The sequence below is a fragment of the Mercenaria mercenaria genome, chromosome 3 (genome assembly GCF_021730395.1).
Source record: "Mercenaria mercenaria strain notata chromosome 3, MADL_Memer_1, whole genome shotgun sequence".
In the NCBI taxonomy this organism is placed as follows: Eukaryota; Metazoa; Mollusca; class Bivalvia; order Venerida; family Veneridae; genus Mercenaria; species Mercenaria mercenaria.
In genome coordinates, this window is record NC_069363.1 from 62,587,474 (window position 1) to 62,611,826 (window position 24,353).

A 24,353-nucleotide genomic window follows, 5' to 3' on the forward strand; every position below is an offset into this window, starting at 1 on the left:
CGCTATATGTCTCCCTTGTCACTGATTTATAAATAACAGAAAAAAATGATTTACTTACCAAAAATCACCAAATCCTGTGTATTTAATCCGAGATCATGCGTTACTGATCCGGTTTTTCAAAGTAACGATTGGACTGGGTGATACGGGACTCTTATGTCAATATTAGTAATTTTAGTTGGAGGAGTGTTTTTGTGTGTGGGGGTGGGGGTCTCGAATTCACAATCCTACATCTGATGGTTTCTCGGTCAGACAGTGTTACAACTGGACCACTGTCTTGACATGCATGCTCTTTGATAGCAGTGCGACACAATGGATGTTAGGCGTAAAAATATTTGTGTCCGGTATCCCGACCTAGGCCTACCCTAAATTTTTGGCCCGACTCTAAATGTTTTTATGGCCTTCGAGATTTTTTTTTGCAACTTTTTAACAAAAGGTTGCAAAACTGCACTTTTTATGCTTTAAACATAGTCAGAGATGTTAGAAATCAACTTATTGATAACCCCCTTATTTGTAATGTATCAGTGACGTTTTGACACACACAAAAAATCCGACCTAAGCCTACCTACCCTAATTTTTTTGAGCATGTTACCGGAAACAAACGGTTACATAAAAGCATAATCACCGTGTACAATGGTTACTTTGAAAAACGGGATCAGTAAGGTATGATCTCGGATCAAATGGAGCGGTTTAGGTAAGAAAATTGTCCGTTTTCCAGTTATTTCGAAATTATTGTCAGAGACGGTATATAGCGCAAGATGTGCTCTGAACATTATGGAATACTCGTTGCTATTTGTTTTCCAGCAAATCTAAGCACTTTTCTCAAATACTTCGGGAAACCATGCCAAAATAGCAGGTAAGCAATGCCATGACTCAGAAAATGCGTTATTTCCAGTACGTTCTCTGACAAACGTACGATAATATGAAATAATTTAAGGCACTGTCTCAATCGGGAATCGATCCGACTTCAACTTATCCCATAACATTTGAAAAGAATGGTCTAATGACAGCACGGAAGTACACATTTTTTTAAAGTAAATAGTAAATATCTCATGCGGTTTATCGCATGGTACCGTAGAGGGAATGATCCCGTTTGTATTACAGGTAATATCCGCCTCTTGGATAGGCGCACCCTCCGGAGAGGTATATTTATTTATATGTACTGTGCTCACTAGGTGCTTTTATATTTACAAAATATATACCATATATCCATATTTGTACTGATGTGCAAGACGTTTCGGTTCGGGCAAGTGATGTGGACGCTTATTAGGCACAAGGAAAAAGCCTATTCTTCTAAAAAACCGAAGTCAGACGATTAGTGCAAGTGCCGGAAGTACACATATTTTTTATTCGAAAGTAGGTATCTCATTCGGTATATCGCATGTTACCGTAGAGGGATCGATCCCGAGTTTCGTCGCTTCAATAGGATCGATTCCCTATTACCAACTCCTTGTTGTCACTGATACATCCATAAAAGATTAATTAAATTACTTGGAAGGCCGAAATAAGGCGATTCATGACTGAACTGATCAGTAATGCATGCAGGAACCAAAGGATCAGCGGCTACAAAATGCAGTAACGCAGGAGCTTCGGATTTTTCTTCTGTGTTCGTTTCCATCTTTGCATACTTCAGTGTAATTTTATTTCTCACCTTAGCACATCTATTAATGCGTTTCTACCAAAATGTCAACAACATTCGCAATGAACACTCACGTATACCTTTAAGGATTCCTCAAGTAAGAACTTGTCCCTTAGATGGTTCTCACTCAACACCCGTATACGTTATTCGTTTCAAAACCATACTAAATATAAATATTATTTCTTGAAAATTGATATGCACACGTAGAATTATATTCTTAATAAATGTTTAAAAGGATTTAAAAAAAAATAATTAATTTAAATTTTATGTCTTGATTTTGCCTGTCAATTGAGATTTCCGCCCTTATAGAATCGGGCGAAATCAACACCCGTATACGTTTTTCGTTTCAAAACCATACCAAATATAAATATTATTTCTTGAAAATTGACATGCACACGTAGAATTATATTCTTAATAAAAGCTTAAAAGGATTTTTTTTTTAAAATAATTAATTTAAATTTTATATCTTGATTTTGCCTGTCATGCAATTGTGATTTCCGCGCATATAAAATCGGGCGAAATTTTCGTTTCAAAACCATACTAAATATAAGTATTATTTCTTGAAAATTGACATTACTTTAAATTTTATGATTTGATTTCGCTTATTTTATTTTATTTCGCTATTCAGTCATACCCGAGTGCAGCATTAAACATCTTTTTGATCATGTTCTTTGTGTTGCCACTAGATCTACTTATCACTGTTTTAATAGATAAATAAAGTGAATATAGGTATGTTTCCCTTGTAAATCGATGAAAAAGAAAACTCAGAAGCTCCTATATTACTGCACTTTGCAGTCGCTGATCCTGTGTCTCCTGCGTTACTGACCAGCGCGGCCATGAATCGCCTTATATTGGTCTTCCAGGAAATATAAGTCGTAATTTATGATAAAATATGCCAAAGGAATGTGTCAGTGATATCGTGGAAGTGGTAATTTAGTGTTTTTGCCGAATAACGTACTGAAATAATGCTTTTTCTGAGTCGTGGTATTGTTTTCCTGCTATTTTCGCATGGTTTTCCAAAGTAGAGGTATACTGAGATAAGTGCTTAGATTTGCTGGAAAATGAATGGCAACGAGTATTTCATAATATTTGGAGCACATCTTGTGCTATATTCCGTCCTTGACAACAAATTCTAAATAACAGAAAGATATAATTTTCTTACACAGAATCACCAAAACTCCATCCTGCTATTTTCGCATGGTTTTCCAAAGTAGAGGTATAGTGAGATATGTGCTTAGATTTGCTGGAAAAATGAATAGCAACGAGTATTTCATAATATTCGGAGCACATCTTGCGCTATATTCCGTCCTTGACAACAAATTCTTAATAACAGAAAAATATAATTTTCTTACACAGAATCACCAAAACCGCTCCATTTGATCCGAGATCATACGCTACTGATTCGGTTTTTGAAAGTAACGATTGGACACGGTGATAATTATCGCCCCTAGAAGGCGGTCTGGTACTCATTTATTTAAAATAACACTTTACCCCAAAAATCGAAAACTGTAGAACAAGTCTTGACAGCACGCATGCGCAATTTGACAGAGCGAAATTCAAAGGATGTTGGTGAAATTTAGATAAACAAGAGACGTTAAATGTAGTATCACAAGAGTCTGCCGTTAGAGGTATCTGAAAAGTAAAAGATATGTTTATGTAAATGATAAATTCAGGTTTAAAGACGCATTTGCTGGTGCGTAAATCAATAGCTGTTAGAGCGCGGAGATGGGTTTACCCACAGGAGTCTGAAATTCTATCAATAAGACCATAGAAGTCTATCTTTACAAAAAATACCCCCTATATATATAAAATAAACACCAGGAATGAAACGTCAAAAACCCAGGGTCCCCTGAAAATACGCACGGAACACATGGTGATCGCAATTTAGTGAGCGTGGTGAAAAAATAACACTAAAATACACCTACCACACTCGACAGTATTCAAATCTGATACACTTCACGAGAGTAATCAGACATTTTCTGAGATTTTCCAAGATTTTCAGCTGTCGCCAAAGCCATTCGCTGACGTCACAACAATAACAACAATTACAGCGCCGGGATAAAATTAGAAAGTAGCAATTCCCGAATCCCGTACTGTCTTACCTTCAAATTTCATAACAGACATTTTCATATCTCTCTATTCATATAAAAAAGTCATTGTACACCAAGAATCAAATTTCACTACTGAAATTTAGATATTCCGCTTCATCGAAAAATGGATTATCCCAAGAGTAACCTCCCTTTACGGGTTTTCCCAATCAAATTTTGTAAATTATCTTTTTATTGCAAAAGGAATCTAGGGGATATTATAGACTGATGTAAACATATAAATATTCTAATACTTATTTACTCGATGTACAAATTTTAAAGGATAAAATAAGTATTTTATCTTTATCTCGGCGCTGTAATTGTTGTTGTTGTTGTGACGTCAGCGAATGGCTTCGGCGACAGCTGAAAATCTCAGAAAACGTCAGAAAATGTCTGATTACTCTTGTAAAGTGTATCAGATTTGAATGCTGTCGGGTGTGGTAGGTGTATTTTGGTGTTATTTCTTAACTAAGCTCGCTAAATTGCGATCAACCTGTGTTCCGTGCGTATTTTCAGGGGACCCTGGGTTTTTGACGTTTCATTCCTGGTGTTTATTTTATATATATAGGGGGTATTTTTTGTAAAGATAGACTTCTATGGTCTTACTGATAGAATTTCAGACTCCTGTGGTTTACCCAACTCGTCCCTCACTCACTGGCCTCAGTCATTTCGTCCCCATTGACGATTTCAAATTGTTGGCATGCCCAACTTCTATAAAAAACAACAACAAAAAAACACCAAGAACATGCTTAGTGGATGAAATGATCATGTATTTTACAAATAGATATGACTGTGTCGTTGAATTTATCGGACACTAGTTCTTGATCTTGATCTTGATTGGTTACGGTGAAACATAATGAAACATTTACTCACCGCGCCTGCGTCAAGTTGCTAATATTTTAGAATTCACCCCCCCCCTGACTACTGATATAAATGTGGAGACTGGATTGGTTGCTGTCATGTATTTACTGATTAAATCCGGAGGTAGTGAGTCCCAGTCACAGACTGTATTTGGAACGAAGCTGTATTTTAATGTATTAGTTCTTGCATAAATTCTGTTGAAATGGTCACTATGCATATTCTTTGTAAAACGAGATGGTCGTTGCAGGTTATTTGCCATAGAATTGAGTCCTTTGCGAAAAGAATTAATCTGTTTTGCTTTCTTCTTTCTATCAACGGAGTAAGTTCCAGTTCGCTTAAAATTTTCGTCATAGAACCAGGTTCGTAATTGTAGTTGGAAGAAATAAATCTAGCTGATCTTTTTTGGACGTTTTCTAACTTGTCTTGTAAATACATCTGATGTGGATCCCAAGCTGAACTAGCATATTCCAAGACTGGACAAATTAACCCTTTGTACAGTACGTCCAAAATGAAAAGTTTCAATGAACACCCATCACCGTGACACCAGACTAGCGTGTTCAAAGAAATTTGACCACCCAGCTGGGTGATTTCACCGCAAATCGCGGTGAACAGCGTGTCCGGACACGGTGCTCGCCGAACACACTGTTTCGTGGTGAAATCGCGGCGGATTGCGGTGTTCGTGATATTGTTTTAAAATATGCTATTTTTCATTTTATTTTAACCAAAAATTAAAAGATATATTTATGTGTATGTTAACACAAAATATCATCGTAATTTTTCAGTTTCAATGTCGTCTGCAAGGTAATTTTGGAAACTTTTCGTATTTTGCAGGTACAGCACTTGACACGAAGCGTATACGACGAGACAGTGCTTAATAAACAATAAAACTTGTAAATTCAGTTGTTTTATTTAGAGTTCACTTTTGCAGTTTTGTATGTTTGTTACAAACTTCTGTTGTTATACTAACAATTACTTTAATACGATTACGTTATTTAAAACCCTAACGATTAATCTTCGTTCACAGTTTGGCATGGAGTTAGATAATTATTTAAGAGGTAAGTTACCAGTTAAAATTAATAGTTTTTGATTAACTTGTTAATTTGTAACGATATATTTGCTTTTGTAAATATCAAAAAAGAATTTGAAATTTAATTTTAATGCAATCGGGAAAGAAAACAGTGGTATTCACCTAAAGTAAACAAAGTAATTATCCATTTAAACATTTAGATACTTGTCTACATGTCTGAAACAACAGATTAATCGAATTATATCACATGACATTTCAAATTTTAGGAAACTATTAATGTGTAACATACAGCTGTTAAAAATTATGTTTTATCTGCTTTTTTTTTTCAGGGCAAGATTACGAAAAATAGTGCTGAGTAAGAGCCTTGGAAGCAACAACTTACAATTTAATTTTTTTTTTATCCCCCCACCAAAGGTGAAGGGGATATTAGAAATGCTCTCCGTCCGTGCGTCTGTCCGTCCGTCCGCAACGATATTTGTCCGGAGCATAACTCCAAAAGTACTTGAGGGATTTTCTTCAAACTTCATACACTGATAGAACACATTGGGAGGAAGTGCAGTGTGCAAGAACAATAACTCTACCTTGCCTATTTTTTGAGTTATTCCCCTTTATCTTATTTTCTTAAAAAAATTTGTCCGGAGCATAACTCCAAAAGTACTGGAGGGATTTTCTTCAAACTTCATACACTGATAGAACACATTGGGAGGAAGTGCAGTGTGCAAGAACAATAACTCTACCTTGCCTATTTTTTGAGTTATTCCCCTTTATCATATTTTCTTAAAACATTTTGTCCGGAGCATAACCCCAAAAGTACTGGAGGGATTTTCTTCAAACTTCATACACTGATAGAACACATTGGGAGGAAGTGCAGTGTGCAAGAACAATAACTCTACCTTGCCTATTTTTTGAGTTATTCCCCTTTATCATATTTTCTTAAAGAAATTTGTCCTGAGCATATCTTCTTCATGCATGGAGGGATTTTGATATATCTTGGCACAAATGTTTACCACCACGATGCGGAGTGTCATACGCAAGAACTAGGTCCCTAGATCTAAGGTCAAGGTCACACTTAGAGGTCAAAGGATACAAGAATAAAAACCTTGTCCGGAGCATTTCTTCTTTATGCATTGAGGGATTTTGATATAACTTGGCACAAATGTTTACCACCACGAGACGGAGTGTCATGCGCAAGATCCAGGTCACTAGGCCTAAGGTCAAGGTCACACTTAGAGGCCAAAGGTCAGATACAAGAATGACTTTGTCCGAAGCATTTCTTCTTCATGCATGGAGGGATTTTGATGTAACTTGGCACAATTATACACCATCATGAGACGAAGTGTCATGCGCAGTTCCCTTCTTTAGAATTACTTCCCTTTGTTGTTACTTTAAATAGCTTTTATTGTAACTTTTCATTACTAGTCGTAGGGAAAAATCGAGACCACTTTTCTGTAGTACAACAAACATGCTAAATCCAATTTTGAGGTGTATTTTGACCAGTCTCTTCCTGATAAAGATTTTTGTGTGGACTTGCAATTTTTTTTTTTTTTTTTTTTTTTTTTTTTTTTTTTTATAAAGATTAACTTCCCTTAGTTGTTACTATAAATAACTTATATTGTAACATTTTTATAATTGACCCTAGGGAAAAAAACAAGACCACTTTTCTGTGGTACAGCATAGATGTTACTCTCCAGTTTTAGGTGTATTTTATTAATTTTATTATATATAAGGTATCTCTACCTAGTAAGGAGTTTTTTTGTGGACTTTAAAAAACAAAAGACTTACAATGATTACTAAACAACCACAAAATTAACATTCCATTTGCAAATACAGCTGCTAGAGTAAAGAAATTTGCTTTGACGGGCATATATTGTGACATTCTGGCACTCTTGTTCCCTGTTAGCTTTCCATTCCTTCTTTTTACAGTAGCCATATAGAAAAACATCATAGTTATACTCTTCATGAAAATTAATAAAATTTAGCAGTAAACCACCTCACTACTGACTTATTCTTTCTTCCACATCTTAAAACCCCTGATGCGGACCACATCCTTCAATTATGATATGCCCGGTGTGGGGATTAGCCATGTCTGACATGGCTCTTGTTTTTTTTGTAAACATAATTTTATTAGCATTAAATGTCATATATGTTTATAGCCTCATATAAAACAAAAATCTGTGTATCGGTAATGCTTACAGAAATTATTTTGTGTTTATTATATAATTCATATTGTGTATGTCACTACTGACAAAAATTATTTATTCTCCATTCTGTATTATTATCGGCAAGATTAAGATACTTTCATATTCGTAATAACGTATATGATCTTTTTCATAAAATTTTGTCTGTGTAATAGACTAAAGGGAACAGAAACAAAATATGAAATAGAATTATACTGTTTAGTTTTAACAACTGCACGTGTATTTGTCACGTTATGTGTGTGATTATTACATGATGATTTATAGAATATGTCTGTCTGTCTGTCTGTCTGTATTTTGTGTAAATAATCTTCGATTGTTGATATCGTTTGTATCTATGTACATGTTATGAATAAGAAATAAAATCAAATGGAAGCATTATATGAGAACGCAACATAGCAAAATATTTTTTTCTTTCTAGTGTAAATCATTCTTGGCTTTATTTGTTTGAATTGTTTGTGCTTCCTAATAAATATTATATTCCGTTAAATTTCGTATAGAAAAAATGTGAATTAATAAAAGATATATAAGCCCGATTTTCGTTTTCTGCTTCTTCCCTCCTCTGGTGTTGTGCTGTAATTTTCACTCTTGTTGAAAGTTTCTACCAGTACCCGTAAGCATAGATAACAACTACTTTACGCTTTCATTATTTATTATAAACCATATGGAAATGATAATATTTGTTAGTGGCTTTAAAACATCCTGTAGTGAACAGTCCCGCACGACGGCCAAAAATCTAGTCATATGTGATTATCACTACTCTTGTAGTCCAAGCAAGACTGTCTAGCTGAACGTGCCTCACGTATGACTAGCTTTAGGACCGTGCTGGACCGTATTACTAGCCACAACCGCGTCTTGCTCCGAAACTTCACTTCTGTTTTTTTTCTCTTCTATTTTTTATATACTAGTAGTTGATGTGTACCTGAAATATAAAACAACTGCTTCATAACTTTTGATTTATCCCTTGTTTCATTGTAAATTTTACCAGGGATCACTTTTGGCAGATACTACTATGAGATTAATTCCCATTTGCCTTGAATCAATGAGATTTTTGACAAAATGAATGGGATTTTTTCTTTTTATAATGGGATTTTACATCGGCAGACAGCTTTTATTACACTGAAAACAAACATCTGTTTATTTGTAAGAACAATTATCTTGTAAATAAACAAAACATATCCTTTCAGAGACACCTTTTACAACTCTAAAATTCAGTGCCAGGAATTGCTGAATAGGTTGATGAAAGTTGTAACCAAGTCTTGGGTCCACATGCATTTTTCCCCTAATGCTTTTACTTCAAAGCTGCTTTGTCAAAGTTGAAGCTCAGTTATGTTTTAATCTTTCTGGACTTGATACACTTCCATTAGGTCAAAACAACTTTAAAGTCAAACTTATTTATGACCCTACCCTCAACCATTTCGTTTGGAAATTCGGGCGTTCAGCGTTTTTTATGAAGGGACTTCACCGGAGGTTTCTCCACCATCTTGTTATTCTCATCGCTATTCATCCGCGCGAATGGAGACAGAAAGCTAAGCCTTCCAAATGCTTAAATTTTTGTTTCAATGGTATTTTTAAACATCGCGAAAACAGATTATTTTTGTCTGGTAGTCATAATCATCGGACGCTCTATGGAGATAAAAGCGAAATTCAAGCGCCTAAATGAACGTCATACGAAAATTAAGTAACGGCAAGACTGCATTTCAGCGAAAAGTTGCAATTTCGGCAAAAGATCTACGGCCACGCGGATGCGATTTTTAAGCGCATTTGAGCAAAATTTATGCGATTTTCACCAAAATAATGCGAGAATATCGCGAAATCGCGGCCAAAAGTGATCCCTGTTTTACGATAATAAATCATTGCAAATTGAAAATAAACTAGACTACATGTACAAGTGAAAATGATATTGATTTAAACAGTGACTGGGAAAGAATGTTTGTCCATGGGACAATGTCCCGTCATACACAATAAATTATGTGACATTTAAAAATTTTATGTGACATTCAGAAATTTGTATGGGACAATTGCGACTTAAACTAGGAACTGGCACTGTAGTATGTACCCATTTCAGATTAAAGAAGCTCTCAGTAAAAAAAAGTAACTAAAACTGTAACAGCTTTACAGCTTGTCAATAAAGAAATTTAATTTATTAAAAACTGACAAAAAAAAATGAAAGTCTAGAATAAAATACGATGTTAAAACATGTTTTTAAACACTGGAAGCACTTTGAATCTGCACACTGAATACATTCCTTTGTGTAAGATTTGCACTATTAAATAGTTTCATCCTTTTGCATTCAATACAATTTAGATATATGACACAGGGCTCATCAGCATTAAAACTTATGAGACATTTTTCATTTTTATGTGACTATGGCTCATGTCTCATTGGTTTCCCAGTCACTGTTTAAACATCGAACAATTTTCATGACTTGAAGTTAAAATTAACTGTTTGAAACTGCATTTTATAGAAAGAAGTTTTACTCGAAAACTATAAAATTTAAATACTCTTTATTGGTGTCGACAATTACCTAATTAGCACTTGTTATACCAACATGAACTTATTAATCATAAGTAACTTACCAAATAAGTTCGCAACATGTGAAAATTGGCAAACATGCTAAACGAAAGAAAGACTTAGGCAGTTTAATTGCAACAGAGGTGAGTAAAACATTTATTCCAACATGTAATGTTAGTAGTAATTGTTAGTGGACGTTTTAACATTTTTTACATACAACTATGAACATAAACAAAGGAAACAAAACAGTTTATAATTACACATCTTATAAGCTTAGTGTTCACCTGAAAACAGAAAACAATATTGTTAAAACAAAATATAGGAGCAAAAATTATCTTTCTACAATCAAAAACGGGATTAATTGAGACGATCTGAACACGGAGAATCACCGCAATTGTACACCGCGACGCACCGTGTCCACCGATCGCTAGGCAGCGCTAGGACTCGGTGTCCGTTTCGATGTGCTAGCGTGTTCGGGACACCGCAAAAGGACACAGTCAATCGTTTTTTGTCACAGAGGTCGCGCGAAAAATTGACTTTTCATTTTGGACGTACTGTAGGCTTGAAGTTTAACTTCACGGGGACACATAGATAAATTCCTTTTTAGTAATCCTAGGGTTCTATATGCTTTGTTGCAGATTTCGTTGATATGTTTATTCCAGTTTAAATCATTTGTGATGTGTACTCCTAGGTATGTGTACTTATTCCACCTAAAGTGTAGTTATATTTAACAATATTTTTCTTTCTGGAAAGCGTCATCATATTACATTTAGCAGGTTGGAATCTCATACCCCAAGATTTGGCCCAATTACCAAGTTTATTAATATCTGATTGTAGGTCCAAACAGTCCTGCTGGTTATTAATTTCCCTGTAACAAACACAATCGTCGGCAAACAGCCTTATATTTGAAGAAATGTCATTTGATATATCATTTATATGGACTAAAAATAAAATTGGTCCTAACACCGTTCCTTGAGGCACTCCTGAGTGTACGGAAGAAGAATCTAAGAAGAGTCTAAATAATGAGACCTCGGGTAGACCGATTTTACATTTTGATATTTTACGTTGTCTACCTAGAGGTCTCAACCAGAAACAATCAAAACTGTGGTCGATTGAAATTACGATTTTTCAGTAGTCACGATTTTTTTTTAGCCCTAACAGCTTACCTGTTGTTTTAAATCATAAATAGTAAATAAAAAACATAAGAACATGACATATTTATCAAGAATTTCTGTTGTAAAAAATTTAAAACTCTAACATTTCAATCGTCTTCATGTAATGGCGGTCGGAGGCATGACCAATGAAAACGCTTCGTGTAGTAATGTGTTTACCTGTATCGGCCATTTTCCAATATGTAGTACACGCGATTTAAACCTCTGAATTTTTTTAACTGCCAAAGTTTGAAATTTTTTTAAGGAATCTAGAAAATATATACATCATTGGAAAGGAAAAATTACAGGCTTTCTATGTATGTATTTCTTTTTTTGATCTGTTGCTTTATTATAACATAATTCCCGCCCAACGGATTCCGTTGGGTGAACATATTTATGTAAAGAAAGGGACAATGCTATCACATTCTTTTCCTTTTCTGGTTTGTACTCGGAGGCGGATATCGACAAGTAAAAAAAATATTAACGATATTCAACTCTCGAGTACAATTATTTGGACTAATCTGACACGAGTCAGTGATTGCTGGAATGTGTCTTGATAGTAGGTTTATAGCAATATAGGCCACTTGCAACAGCCTTGCTGTTGGGTTAACCCTTGAGTGATGTGGTTCGAGTGTCCGCCTACAGATCACAAGGTCCGTGGTTCAGGCCCCAGTAGGAACCTTGGTATTTTCTCTCCCAGGGTTTACTTTAATTGTGTCAGAAGTGTTTGACGGACTCATGCAGTGAGCATGGTGATAGTAGGTTTATAGGCCACTTCCAACAGCCTTGCTGTTAGGTTAACCCTTTAGCGACGTGGTTAGAGTGTCCGCCTACAGATCACAAGGTCCGTGGTTCGAGCCCCAGTAGGAACCTTGGTATTTTCTCTCCCAGTGTTTACTTTAAATGTATCTGGTAGCCTGTTTGCACCTGTTTTTGCGGTACTAAGGGAATAAATGAATAAAGGAAAGAAAAACAATATTATATTGCTATTATTTCCTATTAACTTCATAAACCTTTTCTTTTCCACTATTATTTCACACAGACATTTGGGAGTCATGCATCACCCATCCCCCTCCCAATCCGCCCCTGTCGACCTTCAGCCAATATATTTTCATCTTTTAAAACAACTAGAGGCTGTTTTCGACAGTCATATTTTTTCACCCATACTTGTTTAACGGCTAATATATTTTTTCACAAACGTGTAGAACCCGGAAATTTCACACAGGTGCTCGAAAAGGACACCTCTGTTAAACCAGATGATAAAAGTTTTCACAGACTGTTCATGAACAAAGACATTTGCGCAAAACTTCGGATTTTTGTTTGATTTTTTCAAACTGAAAGAATTGTATGGGAATTTCTAGAAACATAACAATAGTTTTCAGCCCAGAATTTGTAAATGCAAGCCATGTCCATTCCTTAACAAAACTGTCAAATTGATTTGCAAGAATTGGCTTCGTATCAATAGAAAATTATAAATGAAACACTTTACCTTCCAATTTACAGCGGGGTTACTTTTCCATTGGGTGTCAGGATAGCTGGTTATCCAGTGTGTTATTAAAAAAATTCCTTACTGTCAAAACTTGGAATAATCCATACTATTTTGCCAGTTTACCATTATTACAACTGAAAAGACATTTCTGTAAGAAAACTGCAACCTGTTAAATGCTGCCATGCATCTAGGTGACATGTCATTTATATTTTGGGGCACAGACACCTGAAAAATCAAACGCGTCAATAGTCATGTACACTTGGGACAACACATTATTTGCTGGAAAAATGTCATATGACATAACTTTGTCAAATCTGTGTTAGGACTGATTTGTAGGGTCCTCCTCTTAGTAAGAATGTGCAAATAAATAGAAAAATTCGCATGAACAAGAAAAATATTTATTAATTTTGCTATTTTGTACACTTGGGACATTTTTGTACACATTGTTCAATATTACAAATAATGTGCCATTCAAAATGAATTAATCGGAAAAATATTGAAAAAAAAAATGAAAAACATATCACTACTAAATGAAGAAAAAAGATTTCATCTTATTAATAATACTTTTCAACGCTGCAAGTAGAAAAGTATCAATTGGCCATTTTCAGAGCAAAATAAAACTCGACACCTTTTCATTTCTAAGAAGCCATTAAGAATAATTATTCATTAATATTTTCTAAACTTTTGCTAACTCTATAACCAACACATTAAACTTCAGCATAAAAAAAACCTTTTTTTATACGCGCGAAGGGACGTATTATGTTATTACGCTGGTGTCCGTCTGTCCGTCCGTCTGTCTGTTAGCTATTTTGTGTCTGCTCTGTAACTCTTGAACCCCTTGAAGTATTTCAAGGAAACTTTACACAAATGTTCACCACAACGAGACGATGTACAGAGCGCATGTTTTGGATGTCTCGCTTCAAGGTCAAGGTCACACTTAGGAGTCAAAGGTCATATCAGTTTGTTTCGTGTCCGCTCTGTAACTCTTGAACCCCTTGAAGGATTTCAAAGAAACTTGACACAAATGTTCACCACACCAAGACGACTTGCAGAGCGCATGTTCCGGGGAACTTGCTTCAAGGTCAAGGTCACACTTAGGGGTCAAAAGTCATATCACTTTGTTTCGTGTCCGCTCTGTAACTCTTGAACTGCTGGAAGGATTTCAAAGAAACTTGGCAGAAATGTTCACCACATTGTAACGATGTGCAGAGCGCATGCTCCGGATGACTCGCTTCAAGGTCAAGGTCACACTTAAGGGTCAAAGGTCATATATGACTTTGCTTTGTGTATATTGCTCTGCATTGCAGTGCTCTTGTTTTTATTTGGCAGATCTCTTTTTTGTACTTACAATAATTTGTTTTTTGAATTACTTCCCTTTTATGTTACTATAAATAGCTTATTTTGAAACTTTTTTATTATTGGCCAAACCGAGACCACTTTTCTGGGGTACAACACGGATGGTACCTGTAATTTTAAGGTGTATTTTTACATACCTGTACCTGATAAGGATTGTTTTGTAGACTTTGAATTTTTTTTTTGTGGACTTAGATTTGTTTTTTGAAGTTTTCCTTTTGTTGTTCCAGTCCTTTGGGGCTACAACAGTCAAGTTCTTAAAATTTTGCTCCCGTCCTATGATGTAAGCCTTCGGGCGTATATTGCCCCGCTTGGCGGTGCTCTTGTTAATATATAAGGTGGTTACAAAGTAATTTAAAGTTGAAAACATGATTTCAGTTAAATGCCACGCTAAAACCAGTACACTTGGGACATTTTTTTTAAGGTTTTTTCTGCATTATTTTCTAACGGACTGTCGTAATGCGGCGGAACTTGAAATAACAATTAACCACTGTAAACCACATTTTCAGAAGTAAAAAATGAACCAGTTTCTTATTCCAGTAAACAATAAAATGGAAATCTTTAAAAGGTCTCATTTTTTTATATTTTCACCCTACTGCATTTTCCAGGAAACGTTAAAAATGAGTTGGGCAGCAGAAGAGTGGAAGTCGGACCTGTCCCACAGGGCCATGCAGAAAGTAGAGCAGTTGGAGGGACAGATCAGTCGTCTGAAGAAGGATGTTGAGATGAAACAGTTCAAGATGGACAGCATGGAACAGGTAATACTTACAGTTTATGCTTGAATGTTCAGACTGTTAGTCTTGTTTTATAATGACAGCTTCAGATTATGTTGACATTATTGTCTCTTTCAGCTTTGTAATATAGAATAGGGTTATTATAATAGTAGCTCAATCTTGGATGCTGTATTTCGGCTTGAATGGCATTTTGCCGGATCGGATCTCATGAGGCATGCAAGCGCCGAGTGTGATCTGACCTTGCAAAATCCACAAGAGCCAGATCCAGCTACTGTTATAATGACCCTTTTATTATATACCTTCACCTTTTTGTTTGTTGTTTTGTTATTGAACGAAATCTTCAATGTTAGAATGGAACTTAGTGAAGTTTTTTATGTGCGCTATTTATAGAACTGTGTCAGGTCAGACATATAAGTAAGTAAGTAAGTAAGTAAGTAAATTATTTATTATAGTGACTTGTTTATACATAATCAATACATTGTATATACATTATACAAATACATCAGTAATGTAAGGAACACCCGGCCCCATGGGCCTATAAGTCGCGTTTAAATTACAAATCGTATATAAGACAACGTGTAGTAATTAATCAGGTATAGTAATAGTAGATCAAATTCAATAGATAAACGTGGTTTTAACGAAAGACATTGCTGAAAATATTCAAAAAAAATTTCATGCAAAATCACATTATGTGCATTGTATTTATATTTAAATGTCATGTATGGCAATAGGATAAATATAAGCTGTTAATTGTACTTAAGTATATAAAGATTGCCGTCTGTACAAGAAAGCTTTCACGATATATTTTACAGTTTTCCTTGTATGCGCCTCCCTTTGCGAAAATGCATACATTTAGATTTCGAAGTATTGATTAGGACCCTCCACTTCTTACACCATGCATGAAGAACGTTTAACATTGCCAGTAGGTCGTTGTCATTGTTGGCAATTAATACAACGCAATGTTCCAGCTAGCGCGGAATAGAAGGGCGCGGCGCCCTGCCGTTTTTAATAGCGCCCTGTGCCCTTTTGAGCCCAGTAAATATATGCCTTAGTGTAAAAAAGCCCCATGTGTCCTGTTAATTGTCCTCTCCCACTGGGAGAGCTGCTTCCGTTATGCAATATACAACATCACTTTATTACACCTGTCACCAGTCTTCAAGGTCGCTTCTGTATACACACGTGATCGCCTTTTAGGTCCGCCCCACACGTCGATCAAACCAATTAAGTGAATTGCGGCAATTTCAAGGCATCATTTTGTTTTACATCTGTCAAGCTAGACGCCGCAAGGGTGGGACTGTGTACGTGATACACTTCTGTCAACTTGTGAAGTCGATAATTAACTCCAAATATTTTCGGGATCTTTTTTGAGCATCACTTCCGTAATTATCGTTATTAGAGGCAATTAAAACTTTTGATTTAGCAGTCGTTATCTAGATGTAAGTATACTAATCTAAAAAAAGGTGAGACTTCGTCTTTGAAAATACGTCGGCGGCTTTTCGCAAATGTTACAAACAAATAACACCATTAAACTTTGAAAATATTTGAATGCATGTAAAGAACCCAAAAACATTTTGTTGAACACTATCGATTGGATAACAAAAGTTTGTTTGAAGTCGTCTGCTGCAACATGGTTGTCCGTTCTTAAGAAAAAAAACCGGTAATGAACCACAAAAAATATATATACAAAACTGCAAGAACCTCTTGTTTTTGTTTGTAACATCTGAGGATACTTTAGGTCATCGATTGTGCACGCTTGCAAAAATTATTACTTAGTGGACACCTTATTATAATTTCGGCGGGAAAGAAGCACATGCGTTTCATGATGGATATTGTGTTTGCGGAGGGGGTACTCCAGTCTCGCTCGTAGACGCTGCCACCAAAAACATTTATTATGGATGCCGCCATTTTTATTCGATGTCATTTCATGTCGTCGAATAATTCATCATTAAATGTGTGCATATTTTCCTCGTAACATATACGAATAGATTTCAACATTAAGAGGCTTATGTAAATTACTTTAAGTAAAGTTTCTGAAATGTAGATTGTCTTTGTACACAGTATTTACGGAAGGAAAGTTTTAGTTTGACGTCCGGAGATTGGGAGTATGGCCTTCTTAGGTGAATCCTTTTAATTAAATCACATTACCATGGATCCGTAGCCTCATCAGTAATCACTCTCTCCCCCTACATTAAGTTTGTCTGATAAAAAACCCAATGAACAAAATTAAATTATCCAAAAAAAACCAAAAGAAAACTTAAAAAAAAAACAACAACTAAACCCTGTGGAATTAAAATAAGTTTTACACCACCACACATCCTACCCAGACTGAGGTCCACCTCTCCCACATAAAATGACAACAGTAATTTAGAATGTTGATACCATGGAGGCTGCAAAAAACCCAGAGGTCCAGGACATATATGACAACAACCACACACACCAATGAAACTGTAGTTTCACTCCAACAGATTATGTTTGTCCATGATACACAATGATTCCAGTCAAAACAGGATCACATAAAAGACAATAGTTCATGCTGAAAATGCATCTGAGGCCTTCTCTAGCCTTCTGTTTTTCAAAATTTTCTTGGGGGAGATCCCCCAAACTCCCCCCCCCCCCCCCACCTGTAGGAGGGGAAACCCCCTCCCACACTCTCCCCCTGCTTGTCGCTTCGGCCAGTAGCACCCTGCCCTTTTCCAATCCTGGCTGGAACACTGCAATGTCATCTGTGTAAAGGATTGAGATTTTTGAATCTCCAACACCAATATCAAGAGCATTAATGTCTGCTACAAGGTCATTTACGAACACGGCAAAGAGCGTCGGCGACAACGTATTTCCTTGTACAATGCCCGTTTGGCAGTCAAACCATTGCGTGAGCTTTTTGTGCCCCCCCCCCCCCCCCCCCCCCCCCATGAGTGGTGGGGGCATATAGATTTGCTCTTGTCCGTGCGTCCGTCCGTCCGTCCATCCGAAGTTCGTGGCGCGGCTAGCTCAAAAAGTATTTGATATAAATTGATGAAACCTTGAATGAGTCTTTATCATGATATGAACTTGCGCACCTTCTATTTTTCGTCTGGCTCCGTCCCCTAATTTTAGAGTTATGGCCCCTGAAATAGTCAAAAATGCACATTTTCACCTTATGACACGTCTAGCTCAAAAAGTATTTGATATAAATTGATGAAACCTTGCATGAATCTTTATCATGATATGAACTTGCGCACCTTCTATTTTTCATCTGGCTCCACCCCCTATTTTTAGAGTTATGGCCCCTGAAATAGTCAAAAATGCACATTTTCACCTTGTGACACGCCTAGCTCAAAAAGTATTTGATATAGATTCATGAAACCTTGAGTCTTAATCATGATATGAACTTGCGCATCTCCTATTTTTAATATGGGTCCGCACCCTATTTCTAGAGTTATGGCCCCTGAAATAGTCAAAAATGCACATTTTCACCTTGTGACACCCCTAGCACAGGAAGTATTTGATGTAAATGGATGAAACCTTGCATGAGTCTTTATCATGATATGAACTTGCGCACCTACTATTTTTCATCTGAGTCCGCCCCCTATTTTTAGAGTTATGGCCCCTGATATAGTCAAAAAATGCACATTTTCACCTAATTATGTGCCTCACTCAGAAAATATTTAATGTAAATTCATGAAACCTTGCTTGAGTCTTTATCATAATGTGACCTTGCACACTTGACATTCTTCTTGAGAATTTTAGCATTTATTACAGAGTTATGGCCCATGAAATAGCCAAAATAGTGGATTTTTTGTTTCTGATGCTATTAGCTCAAAAAGTATATGGTATAGAATAATGAATCCTTCTCATATTTTTTTTGAGGCTATACCCCATTAAGACTGCAAACATTTGAATTATTTCACCTTATTTGTGACAAATGTACCAGTGGGGGGCACACCCTGTGTCCTGTATGCATGACATTGTTTGTTGTTAGATTGATTTGATTGTGTAGTATACCTTTCCACCAATACCTGTTTTAAGGAATTTATAGAGGAGCAAGTCTCTGTCCACGAAATCAAACGCCTTCAGGGGTGGCGACTGGCGAAATCTGATTTTGACTTGCTTGTCCGTTTTTGTCAATTGCTATTTTGTACTTGTCCGTATAATAGTTATATAGTAAATTCTGGTCAAATTTCACTTGTCCATACAAGCTATGGGACAACCTGGGCAATATGGACAATTGAATTTGCCACATCTGGCCTTCCTTAGATTGATGAAGGCCGTGTGCACATTGTCATTGTTCTTTACGATAGCGTTTTATAGTGTATAGACATGGTCCTCGCATGATCGGCTTTTTCTGAATCCATTTTGTTCTTCTGCCAGACAATGGTTTTCTTCTAAATATGTGGAGATTCGCCTGTTTATAAACGAGCTATGTAGTTTGCTAATACATGTTTGAAGACTAATACCACGGTAGTTTAAGGGGACACTTTTATCCGAATTTGGAATAGGACAGATTACCGCTTTTCTCCATTCACTAGGTATCAGACCACTGTCATATGTCAACTGAAAGAGTTTATGTAACACACATATCACTGGCGGGAACTTTAAAACAGCTTAAGGAATGTTGTTTATGCCTGCTGCAGACTTAGATTTGGCAGCCATAGCTATAGACGAGACCTCCTCTATGGAAATGTTATGGTTTAACTGGTCATTTGGTGTGTAAAGCGGGGCAGCTATATCGAGTTCGATTAGGTGTTGGTGCAGTTTCTCGTGGTTGTAATGCACCTCCTCAAATTCATCACTATTCACTATCACTATTCATCACATATTAATGAAAGTAGTCTGGCAACATACAATACAAAAGGTACAATATGGAATTTTTTCTGCCTGTTCATATTTACTTGTGAAATTCAAGCCAATTTTTTTACAAAAGTTATATAAGTATATACATGTAATAAAATGTAATCCCGAAAAAAAAAGAGATATGTATAGGTTATTAGATTAGTATTGAGAAATATGTACGAGTTCTTTAGCGGAAATATTGCACGGCTTTTGGAGTGCAATATTATTCCGTGAAAGAATGGGTGCTTATTTCGTGATGCAAATCTAATAATCTTTTTATTACATATGCATCTACACTTAAAATTATTATATAATTGATACAAATTTATTATTAAGCCTGAGTAAAATTGACAGTATTGTCATTAGAGAACTTTTAAACGCGACGACATACATAAAACTGACGTCAGAATTGACGTCATACACCCGATATGAAATTTGAACATAGATTTGGAAAAATATTATTATTAATAAATGAGTTTGTAATAATTATAATTATTTACATTTGTAGTTCAGTTTTTGATATTTTATGTGAAGCTTTTAGAAGATATACATTTCAATTTCAGTCTTTGAAGTAGAATGGGATATACTGTGATTTAAAAATTTTTCTTCTCTTTGTCTTAAAGGTTATTCAGAAAGAGAAACGTAAAGTGGAAGATGAAAGGTCTCAGTTGTCAGCTCTCAAGCGAGAGTCACAGAGTTTGTCAGAGACATGTGAGGACGTGGAACAAAAACGACAGAAACTAGCCGCAGACCTACACACCAAGGAGACCCATATTGGTACCCTGAATGGACAGATTGCACACTTGAAAAAAGTTCTTGAACAAGAAAATAGCAAGGTACTACACAATTTTTATGGGACAGGAGGTCAAAGATCAAGATCAGAAGAATCCTTGCATGGCCCTGTCTCAAGTTTATTCTTGGTCTCTGGTTGACCCTTTAAGGGGAGGCCAGAGCTAAAAATGATGAACTTTTAGGATCGCTTGATGTCCATTACAAGTCTTACCAGGGCTTTTTCCACCTGTCCCATGGGGCGGATTATCGGCGCTATTCCCAGTGCCATTTAGACTCCATTTTTAGCTCGACTATTCGAAGAGTAGTGGAGCTATCCTACTCGCCCAGGCGTCGGCGTGAGCGTCACACAAATGTTAAAGTTTGCGTACCACCCCAAATATTTTCAAAGTCCATTGAGATATTGCTTTGATATTTTGCATACTTGTTTACCATCATGACCCCAGTCCGTAAAAAGGAGGAGGCAACTCTATCAAGCATTTTGACTGAATTATGGCCCCTTTTCGACTTAGAATATATGCTTATTGTAATGTTAAAGTTTGCGTACCACCCCAAATATTTTCAAAGTCCATTGAGATATTGCTTTGATATTTTGCATACTTGTTTACCATCATGACCCCAGTCTGTAAAAAGGAGGAGGCAACTCTATCAAGCATTTTGACTGAATTATGGTCCCTTTTCGACTTAGAATATGCTTACTGTAATGTTAAAATTTTACTCATAGCTTATATTATACTATCAAGCACTGAGAATAGTCGATCATGCTGTGTCTGTTGTGCGTCCATTTGTCAGTCAAGTCGTCCGTCCGTCGTCAACTATTGTGTTTAAACAACATCTCCTCCAAAACCACCGAATGGGTTTAGATGAAACTTGGTGTGGATGTTCCTTGGATGGTCCTCTACCAAAGTTGTTCAAACAGTTCTGCTTAGTTGCTCATAGAGGCTGCCAGAGCTAAAAAATAGAAAAAACTTCAAACGACCTCTCCTCCTAAACTGATGGTCCAATTTTGAAATAATTTCAAACAAATGGTCCTTATGTCACCCTCTACCAAGATTTTCAAATTGTTTTGATTCGTCAAAAAACATGGCCCCCAGTGGGCATGGTCACTTTTCCTTTTATATATATATATATATATATATATATATATATATATATATATATATGTGTGTGTATAGTGGAAAATTTAAAAATCTTCTTGTGTGAAACTGTTGGCCCAGTTTTAAAGTTACACAAATTGTCCATGTGTGACCCTTTTCCAAGATTGTTCAAATTATACTGATTCGTCAAAAAACATGGCTGCCTGGGGGCTCATGGTGAGCTTTTGTGACCGCTCAATGTCCGTCGTGTGTCGTGCTTCCGTCAACATTCTTCTAAAAAAATCTTCTTTTTGAAAACCACTGGACAGAATTACATCAAACTTCACAGGAATGATCCTTGGGTTGTCCCCTTTCAAAATTGTTCAAAGAATTGAATTCCATGCAGAACTCTGGAAAAACTTTAAAATCTTCTTGTCCAAAACCGCAAGGCGTAGAGCCTTGATATTTGGCATGTGACATCATCTAATGGTCCTCTATGAAGATTGTTCAAATTATGCCCCTGGGGTGAAATGAGGCCCCGCCCCGGGGTTCCCAAGTTTCACATCGACTTATATAGGAAAAACTTTAAAAATCTTTTTGTCTAAAACCACAAGACCTAGGCCTTTGATATTTGGTATGTAGCATTACCTACCTTGAGGTCCTCTACCAAAATTGTTCAAGTTATTACCCTGGGGTGAAAAGAGGCCCTGCCCTGGGGGGTCTCAAGTTTTACATAGACTTATATAGAAAAAAACTTTAAAAATCTTCTTGCCTGAAACTGCAAGGCCTATGCTTTTGATATTTAGTATGTTGCATTGCCTTGTGGTCCTCTACCAAAATTGTTCAAATTATGCCCCTGGGGTGAAAAGCGGCCCTGCCCTGGGGGTCTCAAGTTTTACATAGACTTATATAGGAAAAAAACTAAAGATCTTCTTGTCTGAAAGTTCAAGGCCTAGGCCTTTGATATTTGGTATGTAGCATTGCCTGGTGGGTTTTTAACGAGTTTGTTCAAATTATGCCCCTGGGGTGAAAAGAGGTCCCGCCCTGGGGGTCACATGTTATAATTGTTAGTTATACAGGAAAAAATACTTCAAAAATTATCAGATCATATTTCCTAGACTGTTTAATTATAATTACCTGATGCCCCAAGCGATTAGGGATCACTTGACTGACCTTGACCTACTGACCTACTTCCTTTTTTTTAGCTCATGAGCTTTTGTGATCACCCGTCGTCTGTGCGATAGTGGTTTCATTTATGATTTTATTTTAACCAAACTTGCACACAACTTGTATCACCATAAGATCTCGGTTCCTTTCTTCAACCGGCCAGATCTCATCATGGGTTCTGTAGTTATGGCCCCTGATAGAGGGGTGGGGCTTGTTTTCCCTATATGGCTATATAGAAAACTTTGAAAATCTTCTCAAAAGCTACTGGTCCGTTTTCAAAATAATTTTACACAAATGTGCCTTGGATGACCCTCTACCAAATTCCTTGGGATAGTTTTGACCATATGGCCATATAGAAAACTTTAAAATTAAATCTTCTTGTATGAAACTACTGGCCTGATTTGAGAATAATTCTGTTTAAAGTTACTTTAAGAAAATTTCAACTATATTTTCTCATAATTCTTTTGATTGATCTTTATTATGATCTTTTGACCTTGAAGACCTGTCCTTAAGTGCAATGATAACAGGTGAGCGATATAGGGCCATCATGGCCCTCTTGTTTAAGATAAAGCCTTGAAATTTGGATGACATGTACAGTTTTTCACACCGATCTTAAAACTGACTTTCAGTTACCATGAATGTGACCTACTGACCTACCTTCTTAATATTGTAGCATCAGTTTGCCATTTGAAACATGTGGCTCATATTACTCCGGTGAGCGATCCAGGGTCATCATGACCCTCTTGTTTATTTTTTTAAAAACCTTCCATTAATATTTATCAACATGTACCATTCCCCCACCTCACTCCTCAACCCAGTCACCACCTTGACTTTCCTTTTTACCGCATATATTTCTTTGCCATTCCTCACCACAAACCCATTCGGCGGGGGATACCAATTCATCAAATTTGCTTGTTCAGATTATTTCCCTAAGTTCAAAAACGTGTGTGACATGTATAATAATAAAGGCTAACAAAGAAGAAACCTAACCTTGTACTTGTACCATAACGTTACACAAACACACTTGAAGCCTTGTGCACTGGTGAGCACTTTAGGGTCAATTACCCTCCTGTTTCCAATTTGAAGCCAAAAATTCCTGATCTAAAGAAAAAATTCCCTATTTGAAATAATGTAGAAAATTCTTGCATAAAAAGTTTCGTTCACTAATGAAATCATACAGATTGTTAGAAAAAACAACCTGCAATCCCCCACCCCCACTTTGGGGGCGGCAGTGGCATATAGTCATTGCAGCGACTGTCCATTCATTTGTTCCTATTTCGTTTTCCAGTCTGTAGCTTTGTCATCAGTGAAGGAATTTTGATATTATTTGGCACAAATGTTCCATGTTTCCCATAATGACAGTGTCATTCCCAAGACCTTGACTTCTAGCTCAAAGGTCAAGGTCACACTTATATGTCAAAGGTCATCAGTGCTTTTATTTTGGCTGTTTATTTTTAATATTAAT

General features: G+C 36.3%; 1 protein-coding gene across 2 annotated transcripts in view; it reads left to right on the forward strand.

Moving 5' to 3' along the window:
- The first annotated feature begins 3,185 nt into the window (after window positions 1-3,185).
- Window positions 3,186-24,353, forward strand: part of LOC123525717 (centromere protein F-like) — a 49,479-nt gene continuing 28,311 nt past the window's right edge. Inside the window, exons 1-3 of one of the 2 annotated variants that reach the window (XM_053538723.1) lie at window positions 3,186-3,264; window positions 14,922-15,071; window positions 20,480-20,692. In XM_053538723.1, coding sequence (XP_053394698.1) covers window positions 14,934-15,071; window positions 20,480-20,692 — 351 coding nt within the window. In that variant the 5' untranslated portion in view covers window positions 3,186-3,264; window positions 14,922-14,933. Of the gene's footprint in view, window positions 3,265-5,268; window positions 5,475-14,921; window positions 15,072-20,479; window positions 20,693-24,353 lie in introns of those variants that run through there. The other variant, XM_053538724.1, reaches the window with a different exon arrangement.